The 1,223-nt window shown below is 42.0% G+C and overlaps 1 protein-coding gene across 1 annotated transcript in view; it reads right to left on the bottom strand.

Moving 5' to 3' along the window:
- LOC101860279 (neo-calmodulin) overlaps window positions 1–1,223 on the bottom strand; it is a gene marked incomplete in the record, with an annotated part of 74,493 nt that overhangs the window by 52,931 nt on the left and 20,339 nt on the right. Inside the window, 1 exon segment of the mRNA XM_035972200.1 lies at window positions 80–1,119. Coding sequence (XP_035828093.1) covers window positions 80–115 — 36 coding nt within the window.

Here is a 1,223-nt window from a genome sequence, read left to right as displayed (position 1 = left end):
ACACACACACACACACACACACACACACACACACACACACGAACAACAACTCGGGAAACTCGCGTTGCGAAGTGCATACCTCCTCATCGCCACCCCCTGCACTCAGGCAATTCATGTTGAGCACTCAGTTTACGTGTACTGTTCACAGAAAGTTCCTTTGCCAGCACACTTTACTCTCGCCAACACACTACTACACACTGACTGACACGTGAGTGCGCTGCAACACACCAAGGTGAAAAACGCGGCAGCACCACCACAAAGAATAATACCACAGTGGTGAAATTTTTCGCGACACCACCACCACCACCACTAATGAACGTAGAAGGTGACGGTCAGGACCACTACGAACGCACAAAAGCGTGGTCAAGACAACTTGTGAACGCACGGGATGGTGGCTTCGACAAATGAACGCTCACAAATATATATAAATATATGCTCACAACTTGTAAACACCCTAGATCTACATTCTTCCCTCAGTAATTCAGCAACAACAAAGAACAAGAAGAAATCATCATTATCCCAAATTATGCGTTTGCTTTCTAAAGCACCTTACCAAAAAAAAAATAAACCCCCTAAAAAACAAAACAAAAGGAGACCAAACAAAAAACAAAACTGCACCAACAAATCCTGTGAGCCGGATATGACGGGAAAAAAAATTAATCCCAAACAAATTCCTGACACCCCTAAAAACAACAACAGCAACAACAGCAACACCAAATCAAGAGACCAACAAAAGCCAACCAAGTGCTGCTAAAAAACAACAACCCAACAACCAAAAGGAAGCGAACGAAGCCAACCAAACGTTACGAAACACAAGTCAGTCTTGTCAAGCTGATGGAGAATGGGTTTTTAAAAAAATAAATCAGCCAGCCAGAGACAGTCAGTCGTTTATCAACAATGACAGCCGTAAGTAAGTAGTATAGATCTAGCGGCTCACAACGACAGCACTGATGAAGAAATCCTTTGGAATGTGTTCGAGGACACTTTGAAAAAATAATTCCATGTCTCGATCTTTTCGTGAGAGATTCGTTGAGCGCACAACGTCATGATAGTTCTTCATCCCTGCACTTCTCCCTCACTGTTACTCTTTTCACGTCCTGCCTCAATAGCTTCAGCACACTGCCATTAGGATAATAATAGCTTGTTACTACTGCTCGGCCATAATAATTGTTTCAGAAAAAAGAAAATAAATAATAATAATGATACACATTAAGTGCAGATAT

Source organism: Aplysia californica, unplaced genomic scaffold (genome assembly GCF_000002075.1).
Source record: "Aplysia californica isolate F4 #8 unplaced genomic scaffold, AplCal3.0 scaffold00610, whole genome shotgun sequence".
Lineage (NCBI taxonomy): Eukaryota > Metazoa > Mollusca > Gastropoda > Aplysiida > Aplysiidae > Aplysia > Aplysia californica.
Note: the sequence above shows the minus strand (reverse complement) of the source record. Positions and strands in the feature narration are given on the sequence as shown.